The 19,013-nt window shown below is 34.4% G+C and overlaps 1 protein-coding gene across 7 annotated transcripts in view; it reads right to left on the bottom strand.

The window, feature by feature from the left end:
- Positions 1 to 908: 908 nt before the first annotated feature.
- LOC145643357 (paraspeckle component 1-like) overlaps positions 909 to 19,013 on the bottom strand; it is an 18,719-nt gene continuing 614 nt past the window's right edge. Inside the window, exons 2-9 of one of the 7 annotated variants that reach the window (XM_081708973.1) lie at positions 17,218 to 17,519; positions 16,962 to 17,057; positions 16,644 to 16,840; positions 16,426 to 16,510; positions 16,155 to 16,260; positions 6,788 to 6,845; positions 5,269 to 5,414; positions 909 to 2,677 (exon numbers count right to left, since the gene is read on the bottom strand). In XM_081708973.1, coding sequence (XP_081565099.1) covers positions 2,468 to 2,677; positions 5,269 to 5,414; positions 6,788 to 6,845; positions 16,155 to 16,260; positions 16,426 to 16,510; positions 16,644 to 16,840; positions 16,962 to 17,057; positions 17,218 to 17,519 — 1,200 coding nt within the window. In that variant the 3' untranslated portion in view covers positions 909 to 2,467. Of the gene's footprint in view, positions 2,678 to 5,222; positions 5,415 to 6,787; positions 6,846 to 8,577; positions 9,140 to 12,218; positions 12,930 to 16,154; positions 16,261 to 16,425; positions 16,511 to 16,643; positions 16,841 to 16,961; positions 17,058 to 17,217; positions 17,520 to 19,013 lie in introns of those variants that run through there. The other 6 variants (XR_014121494.1, XM_081708974.1, XM_081708977.1 and 3 more) reach the window with 6 other exon arrangements.

Here is a 19,013-nt window from a genome sequence, read left to right as displayed (position 1 = left end):
ATGGACAAAAACCTTTTACCATATTTTAACACAGAAAAGCTTGTTAGAGTGAACTAAAATTCTAAGAGTCTCTGAAATATTTAAAAATAAATATTTAGATGCTATATCTTTCACTTGAAAGCTACACCAGGAGAATTTTGAGAATGAACAGTTACCAGTTTCCATTTTGTGCACTTGAAACATGATGTGCATGCTTGAAGGAAGGAAGTAGTAATTAACTGTTAATGAAGACTAGAACCAATTAATTATATAACTATCAATAGCATAAGAAACTTTAAGACATTAGAAGCCTTTCCCCATTTTATTTTTAAATAAACTTAATACTCTATGGCAGCGCAAAACAGCCAAAAATCTTAGCTGTGCTAACATTTTTGCTTATATATTTCTGCAAAGTTCGGAATTGCACCAATTTAAATTTTGAGAAGTTGCAAGATTTACTTATACATTTGCTCCTTCGCATTTTCACTGCTGTAAAGGTAAAACTTCAGCATGTGAGGTCTTAGGTTCTGTATACAGACAGCCAGAAGTTTAAAAGGCTCTCGCCGATGAGTAACTGATTTCACAAATTTGGTTCTCAGCACAGCACTTGTCCTCAAATGATGTCATTATGTCCTCAAAATATACAATATGATTTGTGTCCATTAAAAAAGTAAGTTAAAGTAGCATATCATGCAGTTTGAAACACTGCAAACCTCATCTGCTTCCTAAATAAAACCCACATTGTGTGTAAGGTGAACACTTGATATTAATATAGTGCAAAAACATTGGAAACATGAGTGTAATGCATTACATAATACTTGGCGGAAAACCTAACCTTATATAACAACTTGTACAATACCGCAACATTCACACTTGCATGGCATTTGTTAAAACTGAGCTACGCATGTCATCAAAATGAAAATTCAATATTTGCAATGTTACCATTAGAACTTTATTTCTTTGTCAACTCAGATTAGGTTGTTAAAGCTCTTGCAAAGGCATTTATGCATAGGACATGAAATGAAAGGTATTGACATGAAAGATATTGAACCCCCTGAACACAAATAATATATAATATATAAGATCTAAATGTGTTTTCAGTGTGCCATGTGTAGAAGTTTAGACATTATTAACATATTTACAGAATACTATAGCAATATGAAGTTTCAGTTGTTCCCTGAGACTTGATCTTTTTTCTGTTATAGGGACAAATGCACAAAACTAACTTTGTAACCATTTTTATTTAATAAACTGCCATTTAAGGCAAAGCAGAACAAACTCAGGACATTCAAAATATTCACTAGAACAGAAATGACTACTAGATAGCATGCACTACATGACATACACAATCAAACAATCACCATCCATATCATATACCACAAGAGATGTAACAGAATACAAAAGTTAAATAACAATCTCAGCAAATGCAAGTATTGCGCAAATAATGACTGCAGTAGTAGTGTGCTCTTGCCAAGTAGCCACACTGTGTCTGTATCATATAAACACCCACCTAATAACATGGGAATTGGAAAAAAAACAAAAAACCCTTGCATAAAAAAAGAAAGAAAAAAAGTGATTTAATATTTTTAATTATTTGAACTTCTAGATAAGAAAGGGGACAGGTTACAATAAGACACCATTATCATTAAGCTTAAAGTATTTTGTGGGAAATTTACATCTCACATCTTTCCACCGATTCCTAATATCATACAAATTAATCTAATGAGCTTCCACTTTATTTTTCTCCAGGATTTTAAACTATGACTTCTGGCATGTGAGGGGAGAACACTTCTGAAGTCTTAATGTGGTGATGAGGTAGAGGTGCGATTTGAAATAAAGAAGCAAGTAAAAGTGCTTAGGGAAAAAAAATCTTATTGTACGCATTTTTCCAGTGTCCATTCAAACAGGAGTTTTTTTTTTGTGGGGGGGGGGGGGGGTGGCGTTGTACAGAAGTATATCCAAGTTTTATCAAGTCACATATAATAAAGTAAATGTTAAAAATCAATGAAGGAGGCAGTGTTGCGGCTAAGCTAAGAGATGCTTGATAAGCAACAAATTACCCATAGCAGAGGTGTCAAACTGTAATCCAGCAGGTTAGTATTTTTCCAGCCATGTTATATCTCATTGAAGTCATTAGGTAATTATTCAAATCATTTAAGGAAAATCCAAAAGTGTTAAGTACAGGAAAACACTAAACCATAGCACTGTGTCCTTTAGGAATGCCCTTCTGACTAGGGTCCGACACCCTGATAGTATATGCAATCACAGTTAAGGCAATATCAACAGTCTTAAAACAATAATTTTTTCACATTATTATTAATCCTGGTTCATGCTGTCTTGCAAGACTTGGTAAAAGGACAACACTGTTGCTCGTTCTGAAAGCAGTGGCACAGAAAAGGACAAGAGAAAGTATAATCTGATAAATTTCAAGAATTGGGATGCTTTGTGCATACCATTATTTGATCCAATCATGAGAGAAAATAAAAGCTTAGTATCTACGACGTTTGTTGTTGGGTCCATCAAAACCACCCACAACAGGGTTTCCTCGTCCAAAGCCACCTGGACCACCCATACCAGGGACAGGACCTGCACCACCAACCACAGGTGATTGCTGTTGCTGGGGGGAGTCAACACCAGGTCGACCGCCCATGGAAGGACCCATTTGAGCAGGACCTCCCTGAGAAAACCTCTCATTACGCTACAGTACAACAGAGCAGAAGTAACGTGTAGAAAGTCCAAGAAAATGCCATTTTTGTTTAGTGTTACAGTGCCAAGATCCAAAACAATAATAGTTAAAAGTTTTGCATGTCACAACGTGGAAGTTCCCATGAGTTCACATGATGAAATGTCGCAGAGTCCAGGTACCACCAAAAGAAGGAAACAAATTCCATTAGTGTACACAACAAAACTGCAAACTGCAGATTGGCTACAAGGAGAAAAATTAAAAGATCAATAACAAGTACTAATGCTTACACAAGGATGAGTATGTCAAAAACATGCCAGAAAAATGAAAATTCTAAATAATAGAGCTCAACAGCCCAACAATCTATTTCTAACCTACCAAATAAAACAAGCACCATAAGTGAATTTATATTGGTTAAAAGTTTTTTCTGGAATGTTTTCTGACCACTAAAATTACTATCAGTACAATATATAACCAAAAATGTGCCACAGTTCCTTAGTGAGGCTAATTTATAGTATAACTTTTTCTACTGTACATGCAAACACAAATATACTGGTAACAGGGGGTGTTTATACCAGACTGTTTTACTAGTTTTGCTGTATATACAACTACTTATGAAGGAATGAATGTGTGACCTCTAAAGGAAGAAAAAACAGTTAATGTCCATTAAATATTTCCATATATTGACATAGAACTCCCACATAAACAACAGGAAAACTGGTCAAGTAGTCTGTTGTTACTTTAAAACTTAACTTATGCTTACGTGTAGATGCCTGGACTTAAATATTGCATTAAGTGTCAACTGAAGGAATGAATGGTTTATTGCTGTACATGAAAGGCAGATTTTGATTTCTCAGATCAATTTATTAATAACTAAGCAAACAGAAACAACACAGCACCACGAAACGTAAGTAGGCACAATACATGCAAACAAGTATAACTGAAAGTTAGTGTTGCCATGCAACCGGATAAAAAATTTTTTATTCAGGAGTTGCAACCATTTTAGCAGCTCCTAATGATTTAACTATTATCAGAATACGCTCAATTATATTGTTTGTGGCTCCAAGCTCCAACTTTGTGATTAGTGCTGTTAGGTGTCCATATGCTTTTTTAACCTGAAACCTACATATTTGAAAGGAACTACTAAATTATTATTCATGTATGCAAAATTTGGCTCATCATCGCAAAGTAATATAAAGAAAACTATCGAAAAATACTGGTGTATGGTGTATACACGTATATTTAAATCTGAAGACTGGTCTGAAATATTAAATTAAGTAATTTGTATGTGACTGTAGAATCTGCTGGTGGAAGCAACCTATATCCATTTTAGCAAATTTATCTAAGCATGACAATATGTAGAAAAATACTACGTCAGAATTTAACAGGTAACTTAAATGGACTTATTAAATAGACTTCTAATGGAAGACAACTTTTTATAGTTTATTTTTGTGCAGGTGTAGGTGTGTGTGTGTGTGTGTGTGTGTGTGTGTGTGTGTGTGTGTGTGAGAGTGAGAGAGAGAGAGAGAGAGAGAGAGAGAGAGAGAGAGAGAGAGAGCGCCTCATGATCAATGCCACTGGCTACACATAGAATGAAGCTGGATTTTTAAAAGTTAATGTTACTGTGGCAGGGAAAGAGGTGTAATGGAGTATTAATTTTCAAAAACATGCATTTTGGAGTGTAGCTTTTACTTCAATAGCCAAGTAACATTTCTATTTGCATTAACTGCACTCCAGTTACATTTTTCATAGAGTATGATGAACTGAATAGTTGCCTACCTGAATAAGAATTTTTAAATTATCTAGCATATCTCAAATTCCAAACCTAAACATACTATACTAATCATTTACAATCATTCATATTTAAAAGATACATTTAGACAAATTTATTACAGTTTATACCAGCATCACATATATTAAAAGTTATAAATATGATTTTCTGGAAGATTTTGACTGCAATAGACTATAGCTTTTAGTAAACATTTTTCATCTTTGCATTCAGCGTACTGTGACTTGAGTGCGGACTTTGAATGACATTTTGGAAAACAAATTACCAATCAAAATGATTTTTCAACAAATATTTGGTCTGTTTTAACATTAAAAAAAAAACAATTTCAATTTCAATGTCCTGATCTTGATATGACCTTTATTGGTAGATCATATACTTTATTGAAAACAATTGGTACTTTTTTAACGTGACCCGTCAGGTTCAAACATTCACTTCCAGAAAAGCGGGCTTGTATTATAAAGCATAATGTTGTTCAATAATGTGAATTATTATTATTAATAATAATTTATCATAATTTTAATTATTATTATTATTATTGTTGTTGTTGTTGTCGTTAGTAGTACTACTAGTAGTATAATAATAATAAAAATATTAATATTAGACCAAAACAGTAGTTTCACCAAATGTGATGTTTGAAGAACATTTTTGCCATTTTCAAATAAATCCAATTTACAACAGAACCTAACCTGTGCAGACGTTTAGTTTCTAAGGTTTGGTAAGTCTTACAGAAAATGCAGCAGCATATCAAGTACAAGATGTAGTCTTACAAAACACCACATATTAAAACATTAGATAGCAAATAATACCAATACATTACCATAGCGCCATTATCTGCAATCAGGGGTGCCCCCATATTTGATGATCCCTCAGGCCCCATGGCTCCACCCCGGCCTGACATGCCCATGCCCATCATTTGAGACGGGCCCTGGTTACCGCTAACAGCAGCGGCAGGGTTAAATGAATCTACACAAGACAACGCATGACCAATATTAACTAAGGTGAGTCTTTTATCACCTTTGCACTAATTTGAGCAAACACTGTGCAGTGTAGCACGTCGATGAAAATAAATTGTAATTATCCACAAAACAAATAAACAAACAGCATACCTGTGCTTTACTGTGTCTATAATGTAAAATGCTAATATTGTATCTGGTAGAAATCACTAAAAAGATGAAAGAATTAAAAAGAAAATTCATAGTAATTACCAATTATTTAAAACAATAAGTTTACATGAGAAAAGCTTTTTTCTAGCGTCAGATTAATAGATTTGTTCATGTCACTTAACTGTCAGCAATTGCAAAAACAACACAAACCAGATAGATAGATAGACAGATAGATAGACGGACAGACACAAATAGAAAAAGATAGATCTTTATGGCCTGAGGTGTACTATTCAGTTTAAGACCCTGAACTTAATCAAGGTGAAAACATTACCAACCCTAAATGTAATATAGTCTCAGAGGTGCCAACATTGTTCACATGAAAAATGTACCAGGAAAAAAATAAAAAAAAGAATTCGCCAAAAGCATGACATGTGAGCAGACAAAACTGGAGAGTGACAGTAGCATAGGTAGGTGCTGGAACAAAAAGCCTTCAATCTATTGTTTTCTTGCAACACATATTATGCTTCTAGGTTTCATATGTTCTTTTTATATGTTCTCGTTCAGTGCACCATGTCTCATGGAAATCTGTTCTATAACACAATAAGCATAACAGATATTTTACTATGTTTAATAATCGACTGTATTCCACTCATTGTTAGTCTGCTACCAAGACATCTGCATGTGTAGCATATATAGCTGCATACTATTTATAACTATGAAGATGCATACACCAACAAAATATTATTTCTCTATGTATAATAATGCCAGTATATCACTGCATTTGAGGCAGGAACCATCAAACAAAGCAGAAAAGTAGAGTTGGGGCATCACGTGCATTAGCCCATTCCAAATGCTTATAACTGGAAATTCTAATAATAATCAAATAAATTGGCACCTCTGTTATATTTTATCAAGTAAACCATTAAATAATATCTAAGTATTATTTTTGTTCCCATTTCTGAACATTGTTTTCAGTCTGCATTTAAGGCTTTAGTGGACAAAGTATATTTTGTTTCTATACACCCATACAAAGTTCTACATTCACTCATATGGTAATAGAGTATGGACTGGTTAATACAGAATGCTGTAAGCAAGTTCAATGATATATGTACATTCATCTAAAACTATCAGTGTGACTAAATGTGATGTATAGCTTCCAAAATGTAATAACAAAAACAATGTACAGATGCCTTGGATAGTTGCTTCAAGTTTGGTAGAGACTTATGACCATACCTCCCATATTAATGGCTCCACGGGCACCCATTTCATTCATTCTCATTTCCTGTTCTCTCTGGAAGTAAAAAACAGGTATGCAACTGTAAACTGTAAGGTGGAAAAATTTTAATTAGCGTAAACCTCATGAATTTTAATCCTGTGTGATGAATTGTTGGTAGCACTGGAAGATACAGTAGAGATCAAAATTAGAGAACGATTCATAACACTTAATTTTTTTCCTCAAATATTGATTGATTATTACTCAAAATTCGAAGGAATATTACCTGTGGGTATACCACTGTTCTGCAATGTTATTCAAAATAACCAAGGCAATTCAGCAGAAACCTTTATACTATGGAAAACACATCAGGAAGTTCAAGGGCTCTTGCTTTGAATGATTTCAGCACATCTGCACCCACAAGGCATCAGTTTCTCACAACGTTCTGGTTTGATCATGTTCCACTCTTCCACAGTTCAGTTTCTGTAGTGAATTTCTTAGCCATAACTTTGTCCCCAGTGATCTTCCAGAGATTCTTGAATGAATTCAGATTAGGACTCTTAGCTGGCCATTTATTTATTTCAATATTCTCAGCTTGAAGGAAGTGCTTTACACATTTTTCAGTTTGAAAACTGTCTTGATGACTGATTAGAAGATCCCTCAGGGAAGTAAAAGTGTGATCCTCCAGGGAAAGTGTGTTGCCAAAGGAGGTTCTGATATACATTAGCATTCATCTTGCCAGATAGCTGTATAAGAGGGCAAACTTCGGCAGCAAACACCCAGCAAGCCATGACACTTCGTCCTCCAAATTTAACTGACGACTTCACACACATTGTGTTCAGCATTTTCAGTTAGGTGCAAAACATGTTTCCCACATGACCTAACTAAATTAAAGCTCTCACTGTATACCAAGGCAGCATCTTGACCGAGGCAGAATCTTCACTTGTTCAGCTCTGAATTGGCGAGTAATGCAGTGTTCAAATTATTTACTCTGAAGAGCTTCCACACCATTCTGTTCTCTTGTGCATTTGCCTTACATGGACAACCATTTTCTTGGAGACTTGAATGAATTAGTGGCATGGTAAACCTTTAATATCCTAGAAATCATGCTCTTCGACTGACCAGCTTCTCTTGAAATGGCTGAAAGACTCATTCCTTTGTCTTTAATCTGAACAACCTGCTGTTACAGGGTTTCAGTCACCTTGGAGGTGCTCACCATCTTGTAAAATGAGTGTTGCCAGATAAATATGGTGTGTCAATTAAGGAAATTGGCATGAGCTGTCAGAATATCAACAATAAAGTATTGTAACTTGTTCTCTAATTTTGATTCAAATTTTACATTTAAGTTTATTTATATTGTGATATACAATATTTTTAGTCATTCTATATCTATATAGTTATTTAATAAGCTTCAGCTACAGCCCTTCAATTTGTGTTAAGATAAACCTAAATTGGGACAGGCAGGCATTTTGAAATTTAGGAAAACATAAAAATGTTCTCTAATTTTGATCTCTGCTGTATGCATTTTATGCACAATGACTACTGGCTTTGACTAAAGATGCTTGTGTTGAAGTAGAAATGGAATTTGCATTTACTAGTTACATGTGATACCTGGTATAAAAATACATGAGAAATTATATTACCATTGTCAGCATTCTGTAAGCACTTATCTAAATGTCTACATATAAAGCCTATAACACTTGGATTGCACATTTTCTTTTGTAGCCAAATGTAGCCAAAATTAAGCAAACAAGCAAGCAAATAAACAAAGAAACACTCAAGCAAGGAAACCAAACAGGAGCAATGGGAACAAGTTTTACCTTGGGGCTGTATTAAAAAAGTTTTTTTTAATATATAGCCATATATATTTAATATATGACCACATTCAATTCAATCTATAATTAAATCTTAAAAGAAGGAAGGTATAGGCCTAGATGCAGCTTTGTTTTACTTTTAAATAATTACAATGTGCCCCATATATAGATACATAAACAAACTGACTGAGAAGAAAGTTAAGTATTTAAAGGAAGGTGATCATCTGATGTTAATTTAAAACTGTTGAATTAATAAGAGAAAAACAAAATGCTATATTTTGCTATATAAGTGCTACTATATAAGTGTACTATTCGCTGTTATTGTTCAACATGAAATGTCAGATTCAGGAAAACAAAAAAACAAAACAAAAAAGAAAACATATTAGTTGCATTGCAGCCTTCTGTGATGACTGGATGAAATTAACCTACTACTCCCACATTACAATGGCCAGCCTGAACAACTTGAAAACTCATCATATCAGTTGGTAAAGAAGCGTCTATATCACAGTGAATTCAACCAGACAAAAACAAAAGTTGTTGAATAGCCCAGCACCAAACCTAAAAAAAGAAAAAAGAAAAGAATATATAATAATAATAATAAATTGCAGTGAAATGCACAAGGTTTCCATTGAAAATGACATTTTGGACAGAGGTCCATCATCAGCTGTGCAAAAAGCTTCACTTGCATAGCCAATGAAGGACCTCTGGCTGAAACGTCCTGTTTCTCTGGAAATATTGTGTACTTCTCTACAATTTGGACTACCTCTACATCTTTTACTATAGTACACTGCAAGTACTCCTTAGAGTCTTCTTCAAATGTGTGTGTATACACATGTGTGTACACACACACACACACACACACACACACACACACACACACACACACACACACGCTCATGCAAGTGTATGTATGTGTGCAGGCGCGTGCACACGCACACACGTGCACACACACACTTCAAAATTGACCTCATCAACCTTCATGAGGGATGAGCTAATTTCATGAAATAATCGATTACTAACAGACAGCAAATAACATTGTGCTTTAAATACAACCATGAGCTGAAGGTGATTTAAGCAAGTCTAATTAAATTTAAGATGCAACTTAATTTAGATTTTTCCACTATGTAAACCAGTTATTAAGACACAGCTACCATTAAACTATGTTTACTATTAGGTAATAAGAGAAGTGGTTGTTTTATCGTAACTGTTAAAGGCTGTAATAAATTGTATTCTGCCGCCATCAGTGTAAACACAAGGAAAAGCTAAACAGGTATCAATATAAAACACAAAAGGGAGATAGCTGGTTTGTAGCATAAGGATTTACAACATACAGTAAGTAAAGGTTTGTATAAAATGCATCAGCTGTGCATTTTCTCAAATATGCTATTTGCTAAAGGCAGACAAAAATACTACTGTATCAAAATCCCAGGTGGATAAAGCAGTGTGTGGTGACTTGGATGCTGATGTGTGCTGTTGTTATTAAAAATAACAGAAGTAGCGTAATTGCACATTTATGTGCTCAAGTTGGCACAATTGTGTGGTCAGTTTTAGCATAAAAGCATTCATTGCCGTTACTGAGCAACCTGTGGTGAGCTAAAGAATAAAGGGTTAATGATGTAACAACATGGGTAGCTATTTTTTAGCCAAATCAGACTGATTCGTTGAAACCAATTACTGTATAAAGTCAAATATTAAACATTAACACTAGGGTTAATTATGAAACATTTAAACGGCAATTTTGAGCAAAAGATTTGCTCAGAAAAGCATTCAAAGCATGTAAAATAGTATTTGTGTCTGTTCTAAAAAGATAAAATATAAAGAAAAAGAATATCTGGTCAAATCAGACCAAACAGCAAAACTGCAAAAAAAAAAAAAAAAAAAAAGAAGCCTGGAGCACACAAACACCACACAGCAGCAAGAGAATCCTTTCAGCCCTGAATCAAAATCTACAAAAAAAAGGTTTAAGTTGAAATAGTTCTGAATGTTTAGAATGACCAAAAAATATGGCCGTGAAATAAGCAAAATATTTCGGCTTCCTAAGAATATCACAATATCATCATACTACATAAACATCCTTAGTAAATCACCTTTGTTCCACAAATCAGCACAAAAAGGAAGATGTTTTTTGTAGATTTAAATGTGAAACAATGATTTTAACAAACAGTTTGCTAAATTATTGGGTAAAATTGAACAACAACCTACAGCATCCACAAACCCACACACAATATGAAACACACAAAGTATGGCATTTACCATAAATTCTCATTCATATGTATATAATCAAATTAACAGTTTGTAAAAATATATCAGGGGCCATATTACTGAAACACCCTACCAAAAGATACAATAAAATAGTAAGTAAAAAATACCTATTACAAAACCAGTGCTTAGGATAATTTAGAAAGTATTTATTTTCCTATGGCATCTTATTTCAAATATGTATTTTCGACTCAACAGTCAACTGACATGTCTAACAAACAAAGCATCATGCATGCACGACTATAAATACTTCATCTAAACAATGCAACAAACACAGAATTTTATGCAAGTTACTAAGCCACTCAAATCCATGTATTACACTGATTTTTGCTTCAATTTGCACCCAACATGACTTAACTGTGGTAAAATCACTGTAATACATTTATTTTGGTCTATTTCTTTAACAGCCAAAGTTACTGTTAGACAGTTCCCATTGTAAAAATGGAAAAGTAAAACCAAGTTGTGTACAGTTTAATGGGCTGATGCAACTTATAAAATATAGCCTACTTCCAATATATCAGTGAATTCAGAATTGCCAACTGCATTTAGGTCAAGTATAAGCCACATGCCTTAAGGTCATTAAGCATGTATATACGCCATTTTGTGACATAATACAAACACAAGAACACTGTTTAGTAAATGTTGAGCATGCCAATGTTGTGTCATCTCCCACAGTTTTCATCAAGTAAGCATAATGTTTTTTAAAAGGACAGCTAACAGTTGAAAAGCAAACAATTTGTAAGTTAAGACACCACTGGGGCTGTCAAAGTTAGGAATGGTTCAACAGTACTTTTCCAAACCATCATGGCATAAATAAGATTAGACAGAATTTTAGTAAGGATGTTTCTGTAATGTGGCCCCTGGGCAGAAAGTGTTTATTTGCTGCAAAAAGAAAAGTGGTCCCATGCTAAATTGCTCCAAGCTTCACCACTGACTGGATGCCTTCTTTTCTGTGTTCAAGTGTCCCCATTCTTTTCTTTCTAATCCAAACTGTAACTGCAGGCCTTAATTGTGTTTCAATATATCTGAAGTAATTATTTTACAAAAAAAAAAAAAAAATCTTTCTACTTAATCATATTACCATACTACTATGCATTATCACACTATTTAATCATTATATTATATATATATATAAAATTTGTTTATATATAACTTTAAAATATTTATATATGTTTATATATAGCTTTAAAAAATTATATATTTTATATATATATAAATATAAATATATATAAAAACAAATATATATATAAAAACAAATATATATATATATATATATATATATATATATATATATATATATATATATATATATATATATATATAATTTTTTATTATATAATTTGTTATATATAAACAAAAAATGGAGCATGATAAACTACCCATGCAAGTTACTGTTTAAAGGACAAACAGGAAAAAAAAAACAGACCACTTACTAATTTGTTTTTCCTTGAGTGAATCAATTAATTATTGAGTAAGCTTGCACCAATTGACATTTGAGGCATAAAACTCCAACACAAAATGTTATGCCAAAACAGAAACTATTTTTTAAATTAATTTTGGTGCACACACAAAAGCACAATTATTACCTCTTATTCACCCTCAGGATGGGACTTGGGGGCTGGGTAATCTTATACTTTAAATAAATGTTTCTATTTAAATATATTTAAATATCTGTACTAAATAAAATTAGAAATCTGATTACATTTCTAGATAATTTAAAATATAGCATTACTTTACAAAAATTATAAAATGTTACAATGTTAAGCATGAAAAATGTGTTTTTCAAACAATTACATTGCTCTATGAAATTTAAACTCAATTACCATGTCAGAATAAGGCATATTTTGGTTTCAATCCAACTGTATGAACTACAATTACATCTCTGTTGCTTATAAAAGTCAGACCAGTATATGTAAAAAAAAAATAGCTAGATAGATAGTTATTTCAACTTGAATAAAAAAAACAAAACAAAAAGGAATAAGTAGATTCAGAGCATGAGAGCATAATCACCATGCCTGTGTATGTGAGAGGAAAGGGAGAGGGGGAGAGAGAGAGAGAGAGAGAAATATTCCCAGCTGGTCTTCTGCCTCTTGGGAATTTAACAGGAGAAAAGATGTCATTAAATTATTTATGATCAAATGGTTTCACATATAGCATGCACATCAAGTAAGAGTCTTTTGCTTGTTTCATAATTTAAACATTATTCTAGACTATAAACCATTTTATGGTACTTTTCTCCTCCTTGTGAGAAACACATCAAGACAATGCTATTTCATTAGCCTTTTCATTTTACACCCTTCAGACAAAGTGGTCTGCCTATGTGTCAATAGCTCTGACATAGCTCTGGTTAGTATTTTCTAGAAATAGACACTTTTTTGGGTTGTTGAGGTTGCCACAGACATATTTTACATTTTCCTCATACCCTCAAATGACTAGGAACATTTCCAAAAGAATTTAACTAGATGAGAATTCCCACAACGTTTGCCTGCCTAATTGCAGACTGATTATATGAATTGAACAGATTATCATTACATGCAGTTTAGGTTGTAAGTGCATCATAAAACAATAATATACACAACAATAGCAGCAGCAGTAGCAGTGGGAAATCGACAAGCCAAATCACACTTTAGACAAAATTTTAGAGTTGTAGTCTGCTTTAATGCATTAATGACTGCATTGTTTAAAGCAGGTATTCCAGGGCTAAAATAGGTAAACACTATCCTTGGACCTGAAACAGCTTCAAAGCTCCAACCACTTGAATGACAAAATGCAGGAAATAATGTATGGTTTTGAAGAGACAAAACTGACTTTTCACTATGTTGAATTAATATACTTTGCCAGAATACCGTGTGACTGAGAGCTCAGGTCACTATATTGTTAACTGATGTGCATTTTAAATCTATCTAGGTGATCAAATCATAGGCTGCATATTCAGTCTATGCAATGTACAGTCTATAGGTAAATGGTAACAAATAAATAAATAATTAAACAATAAATAGATAAAAAAAAACAAGGAGTGAGAAAAATGCAAATGCATACTGTGATCTGTTTACATCTTACTTCTCATCTTGCTCGTCATCTTTTCACAACGGTGGTGATGATGATGATAGACCGATCAATGTAAAGTTACTGCTAGAAGTTTTAGGGACTTATGTATAAACTTCATTAACAAACCTGTTCAGATTGTTTTGGATGGTGGAATACACAGACTGTACTAAAACACAGAAACTAAAACACTCTGCTTAGCAGAGGCAATAGGTGAGTAAAATAACTGGTGAATAAGCTAAGATGAGTCAGAATGTGAGCTAGATTATCTGTTGTTTTAACTCCATGTTTATTACATCTTGGCACTTGTACATATCAGTGCCTGTTGTGCTATAGACTGTCTACTTGGATTTGATCACATATTGCAGTGAGGTAGACCACTGTGTCCATTTTATGTTTGAATAGGCTTTGTAGTGATGTATACCTGTCTGTTCTATATTTGAATAAGATATATAATTTAGCAGCTATTTTATAATTGTGAAATTTAAAATAAAATTAATCAACCCATCAGGAATGCTCTACCTCATCTATCCTGAGAGTTTTACCTGTGCCCCTGGAGGCTGCTTCTGATCAAAAATGCATTGACTGTATGCAGGTTTCTTAACAACATGAAGGCACTTACAGAAAAAGTGGAACTGTAATGCTGACAAAGTGATATGTACAACTGATGTTCATTATGGATGGGTAAGAAGACAAACATTGCACTGAACCTATTAATAGCTGGTTATAAGAGCAAGACCATTCAAATATTAATACACAATTTGATTTTTGTCTTTTAAGCATTCTGTCTGTTTTCAGATGGTAGCAGAGGATCCCCTGTGATCAGCTAAAAAAGAATCAAAAATTCAAATAACTACTACAAGGAATCCAAATTCAGTGCAATATTCAGATGAATTAAAATGTTATTTTGTAGTTTATAAACCACACATGAAGTTGCTGAGCAGCTTCAATAATCTCTCTTAAGAAGCATCCTAACTGTTTGATGCTGATAGAAGGTCTTATAAGGTACTTTCCTTAATTCCCTTTAAAATGATTTTGACCAAAAGTACTTCAAACATAAAAATGACAGGATGTGTCTTTGAAGACGAAGTATAATGAGAAATATTAAAGCAAGAACGGTTTCTATGAGTGAACACTTGAAAATGTCATATTTTCTTTACAAATCCAGGGTTATTTTCTATAAATGCCAGTGTGCTAAGTACTAAATATTCTGCAATGCAAAAAAAAAAAAAAGGAAAAATCATGCAAATAACTAGACTTGTTCTTATTACAACTGAAACATCTTTCATAAAAAGAGGACATTTGTTTTATAAGCAAAATGTATATGATTTCTTAGGTCCAACCCAGCAAAGAAATATTTTCGATGTTCAACTAAGCAAACAATGTAGAGCACAAATACCCTAGAGGGGCATGAAAATAATATGACAGGCTATTTAAGACAGTGTAAGAATTAAATGACTGCTTCACTCACATATTACAGTGCAAAGTGAAGGATGCAGATCAACAAAATGAACACAGACGTGGAAGATACGAGAGGCTATTTGCTACCACTGAATGGCCTATTTAGTAGTTGTGTTCATTTTTCAACAAAGACAATACTTGAGAAAAGTACTAAAAAAAATCAGCTCTCATCTCAAATGTACCGGGGGGGAAGTCATGCTGCGGTTTGATACCAAAGCTGTGACAACACAATCCAAACAGAAAAAGGCAATCATGATTCACTATGGTGGACGTGTTAAGATTTTATCATCAAAAAGAAAATGGGCTCTGGATTTAAGAAAAAAGAAAGAAAGAAAAATCACACAAGCACATAGCTCCTTTAAAGGTGAAGACTGATTATTCATATGGAGTGCATATGACAATACTGCTAAAATACAGGCTGTGTGAGACCTATTCAAGATGCAAAGTATATGCAGTAAGGATTTGGGGTATCAAGATGAAAATAACTGCTGGTACCTAATATATTCAAGTATGATGATTCCAACTTTCCAACAGTCACAGTCTGCATGTCAGCTTCAGATAACTTAGTATTAGAGCCACCCCAAGGATATTTCAAGTAAACACCCAACCAGAATATCAACAACCCAAAAACAGCAGTCCAACACATGAGTGCAAATATTCTGAACAACAAATAAATAATTAAAAGGTTTTACTGGTCAACCCAAAAAGAAAACAGTAAATTACTGCATTTGCTTATGTGTGGCAGATGCAGACACGGGTGACAACCATTTGTTTTAGAAAATATTAAACAAAATTGTTTTGTACTCACACTATCCATAAAGGCAGGTTTAAAACCATCAGGCTGTCGCCTCATGTCATCTTGCTCTCTATGACGCATCATTTCTTCCTCACGTCGCCGCCTCTCTTCCTCATGTCTGAGGAAACAAGGAAGATGTTCTGAAGTCTGTGTAAGTACCAAATACTAACAAGATCTGATATTCTCATTTGGCTCTTTTATATAATTCAATGGTTACCTTATGGGACATCTCCACAGGCCTTTGCAACATATATGCAATTGTTAATCCGGAACTCTTTCATACCTCATCTCGATCTGCTTGCGCTTTTGCAGTTCTTGGTTTCTCAGTTCCTCCAGTCGTCGTAACTCTTCTTGACGCCTCATGAGATCTATCGTTTAATGCCACAGCAATGTGTCAGCAGCACCATCTACCATTATCTGATTCAATTTTTAAAAGAACACGACTGCCTAAATTTACGTCTTACATCAAAATTTTCATGATGTCCAAACTTTACATCTTACCTTGTCTCATCATCATGAGCTGGTGCTCATGTTTTGCTGTCTCCATCTCAGCCTCCAGTTTCTCTTTGGCTTCTTGTATGTTCCTCTTCACCTGCTCCCTCTGCTGTTTCTCCATTTCATCAAGGGCCTTCCAACGAGATGAATACTCAAACTCAAAGGTGCCTGGCTGGGCAAAGCGTGGGGACTGCTCCCGTTCTCTACACATGGGGGTGGAGAACATTTGCAATTATGAAAGCTAAGAATTTATCCAATTTTGTGATTTGCTGGAGTTACATATTGTTTGTTTAATATGCATCATTCTGCATTCCAGCAACATACTTGTGATATTGTGCTGACTTCTGCAACAGCTTTTCTGGAAGGCCATCTTCATCATCCAACTGCTCTGTTGGTTCAACAATAACTGGACGGGGAGACCTGGAAGAAAACCAAAAACACTATAAGCAAAGTTAAAAATTTTTAACAAATATTTCAATGTAAAATATAGTGGCCTCCTTAGCCAAGTCCTTTTTAGACTATTTAATGTTAACATCTAAATATATGTCAACATCTTAAAATGACTAATCTGTGTACTTACGTAGTGAGCAGAAGGGCTCCATCAGCACAACGATCGAGAGCCTTTCGTGCAGCAGGCTTATTGGCAAACTCCACAATTCCCTTTCCTGTGGGTCTGCCACGGTCATCTACCACAACAACTGCCCTCTCTACTGGTCCAAACTGTAAGAAAGCCTGCTCTAGAAGCTCATTGGTCACGACTGGTGAGAGGTTTCGAACTGTGAGCGCAGCCCCATGTGTAGCAAAACGCACGCGAATGGGCCGATTCCTCAGAACCGTGCCATCCAGCTCTGCCTTGGCGATCTCTGCCAGTGTCCTGGTTTCCTTTGAATAAAGAGAAAGAAAAAATGAGTTGGACTGACCATTCAATTTTAGTGCAAACTAAAGGCTAATAATAGCAGATCATTAAAGTGGCTATAAAAGAGGTATCATTAAAAGTTATTATATTAGCAGTTAAAACTATGCATGTCACAGGCTATTAAGAATCACAAATCACTTATGAATGCATGAAAGTTTGGCACCCTCTGAGTTTTAACAAGATCTTTTGCCTTCTGCCAACTGTGTGAAAAGGTAGCCTACTGAGTTGGCTGCTGCAGACTTTCATTGCCTTTTGCATGCAGGCCCTTTTCTGGCTGTTTGGGAGATTTAACGTGTGTCTAAAGCTATTCAGCCGTGATTATAACTGCCAAACTGCAGAAACAGTGTCTGCACTGTTGGCTATGGTTATGCACAAGCTCTTGTTTTCTAGGCCCCAGTTTGAAAAACTGAAGTGATGGTCTTATGGGATTAGTGGCAGTGCAATCACTGATTTAGATGTGTGCTTCTTAAAGAAAAAAAACAAAAATCATAGGTATTCACATTTTAAACACACGATGGCATAATTCTTTAAAAATTCTACTTCACGTTGATGAAAGGAAACACAGGATCACAAACAAGATGCACGCTTCATCATGGCAACAGGACCATTGCTATTCAGCAATGATGCCAAATAACTTTTTGACTCCTAAGGCAATTATGGCCTAAATGCTCCGTCAGTACGCTGTGCTAAATGGTCACAAGGCTTATTTCAATGCAACCTGATTAATCGGCTAATTAAAATGGTAAAAGACACAACAGTTCATTAAAATATATTTATATTCATGTCTCAAGGCAAGTTGCTTCTGCTTTGGCTACCGGTGTACGACAATAGGCTACTGGATAGGTAAGATATCTTAGCTATATTACTAAATGTACTTCTACATTGGGATATAGGTTAGATATTCTAGCTATCATTAAATTACATCTCTACCATAGTAGCTAACGTGTTCTTACGTTACCTTCAAACTGAATTATTAGAGTTGAGAAATGAATGACTGTTTAATTGTTGTTAAAGCTCGCACCAAAATGTTTATTTAGCTACTTAAACATTTCAGAGGACGTTGTGGTTTGGTAACCTTATAGGTAGACAGCTAGCGCTAGCTAAATTGCAAAACCTGCGTGACGTCTACCAACTACAGTTTTGCAGCCAATTTTTCATTTTACCGTAAACGATGCAGTTTACCGACTTAGCTTAGCTACTCTTCTCCAATGACGAACAAGGTTTACAATTCAGTAACAGAGTAGCCAGCTAATGATAAGTAGTTATCTGGCTAAATGTAGGCGTAATAAGCTACCCAGCCGTAACTAACAAATATGATGCTAAAACTATCCAGCTAAGTTAACCTACTGTTATCAGACTTTATTGACAGATCGCAAACCACCACAAAACAGGATTAGCAATTTAGCCAGCTAGCCATCTTTGTCTCCGTCCTGTAGGTACAGGATAAGAAACTGTATTAT

This window comes from Electrophorus electricus, unplaced genomic scaffold, assembly GCF_041902795.1.
Source record: "Electrophorus electricus isolate QZ-2024a unplaced genomic scaffold, ASM4190279v1 Scaffold231, whole genome shotgun sequence".
Lineage (NCBI taxonomy): Eukaryota > Metazoa > Chordata > Actinopteri > Gymnotiformes > Gymnotidae > Electrophorus > Electrophorus electricus.
Note: the sequence above shows the minus strand (reverse complement) of the source record. Positions and strands in the feature narration are given on the sequence as shown.